The following is a 532-nucleotide window of genomic DNA, read 5'->3' on the forward strand; positions in this document are numbered from 1 at the left end:
GGTGACGGAGCACTGGAACAGGCTGCCCAGAGAGGTTGTAGAGTCTCCATCTCTGGAGATGTTCAAAACCCACCTGGATGCTTTCCTGTGCAATCTGGTGGAGGGAACCTGCTTTGGCAGGGGAGGTTGGACGGGTTGATCTCCTGAGGTCCCTTCCACCCCCACCAGTCTGGGATTCTGTGTAATTTTAACTCACGTGGCTGGTCGCTGCCTTCTGCAGCCAGCTGGGGCATTTCACCCCCAGCCCCTTTGCCAGGGAGGGGTTGAGGGCCACGTCCGTGGCTTTACGCTGCTCTGACTGCCTGTCTGTTCCTCAGTTTTGACTTGCCAACTGGCAGCTCTTTGCTCAGACCCACTGCAGAGCTTTCTGTGTGATTTCTCATCCTATCTGTTGTCCCATCTCCAGGCCAAACCGTTTGCTGATCCTCCATGGCTTTTTGGATGAAAATGTGCACTTTTTTCACACCAACTTCCTGGTATCACAACTAATCCGGGCTGGAAAACCTTATCAGCTGCAGGTAGGAGGAGCAGG

General features: G+C 54.1%; 1 protein-coding gene across 1 annotated transcript in view; it reads left to right on the top strand.

Moving 5' to 3' along the window:
* The window catches only part of DPP9 (dipeptidyl peptidase 9), an 18,960-nt gene that overhangs the window by 17,837 nt on the left and 591 nt on the right, over window positions 1-532 (top strand). Inside the window, exon 19 of the mRNA XM_010175681.1 lies at window positions 407-518. Coding sequence (XP_010173983.1) covers window positions 407-518 — 112 coding nt within the window. The remainder of the gene's footprint in view (window positions 1-406; window positions 519-532) is intronic.

The sequence above is a fragment of the Antrostomus carolinensis genome, unplaced genomic scaffold (genome assembly GCF_000700745.2).
Source record: "Antrostomus carolinensis isolate BGI_N321 unplaced genomic scaffold, ASM70074v2 scaffold34840, whole genome shotgun sequence".
NCBI classification, from domain to species: Eukaryota; Metazoa; Chordata; class Aves; order Caprimulgiformes; family Caprimulgidae; genus Antrostomus; species Antrostomus carolinensis.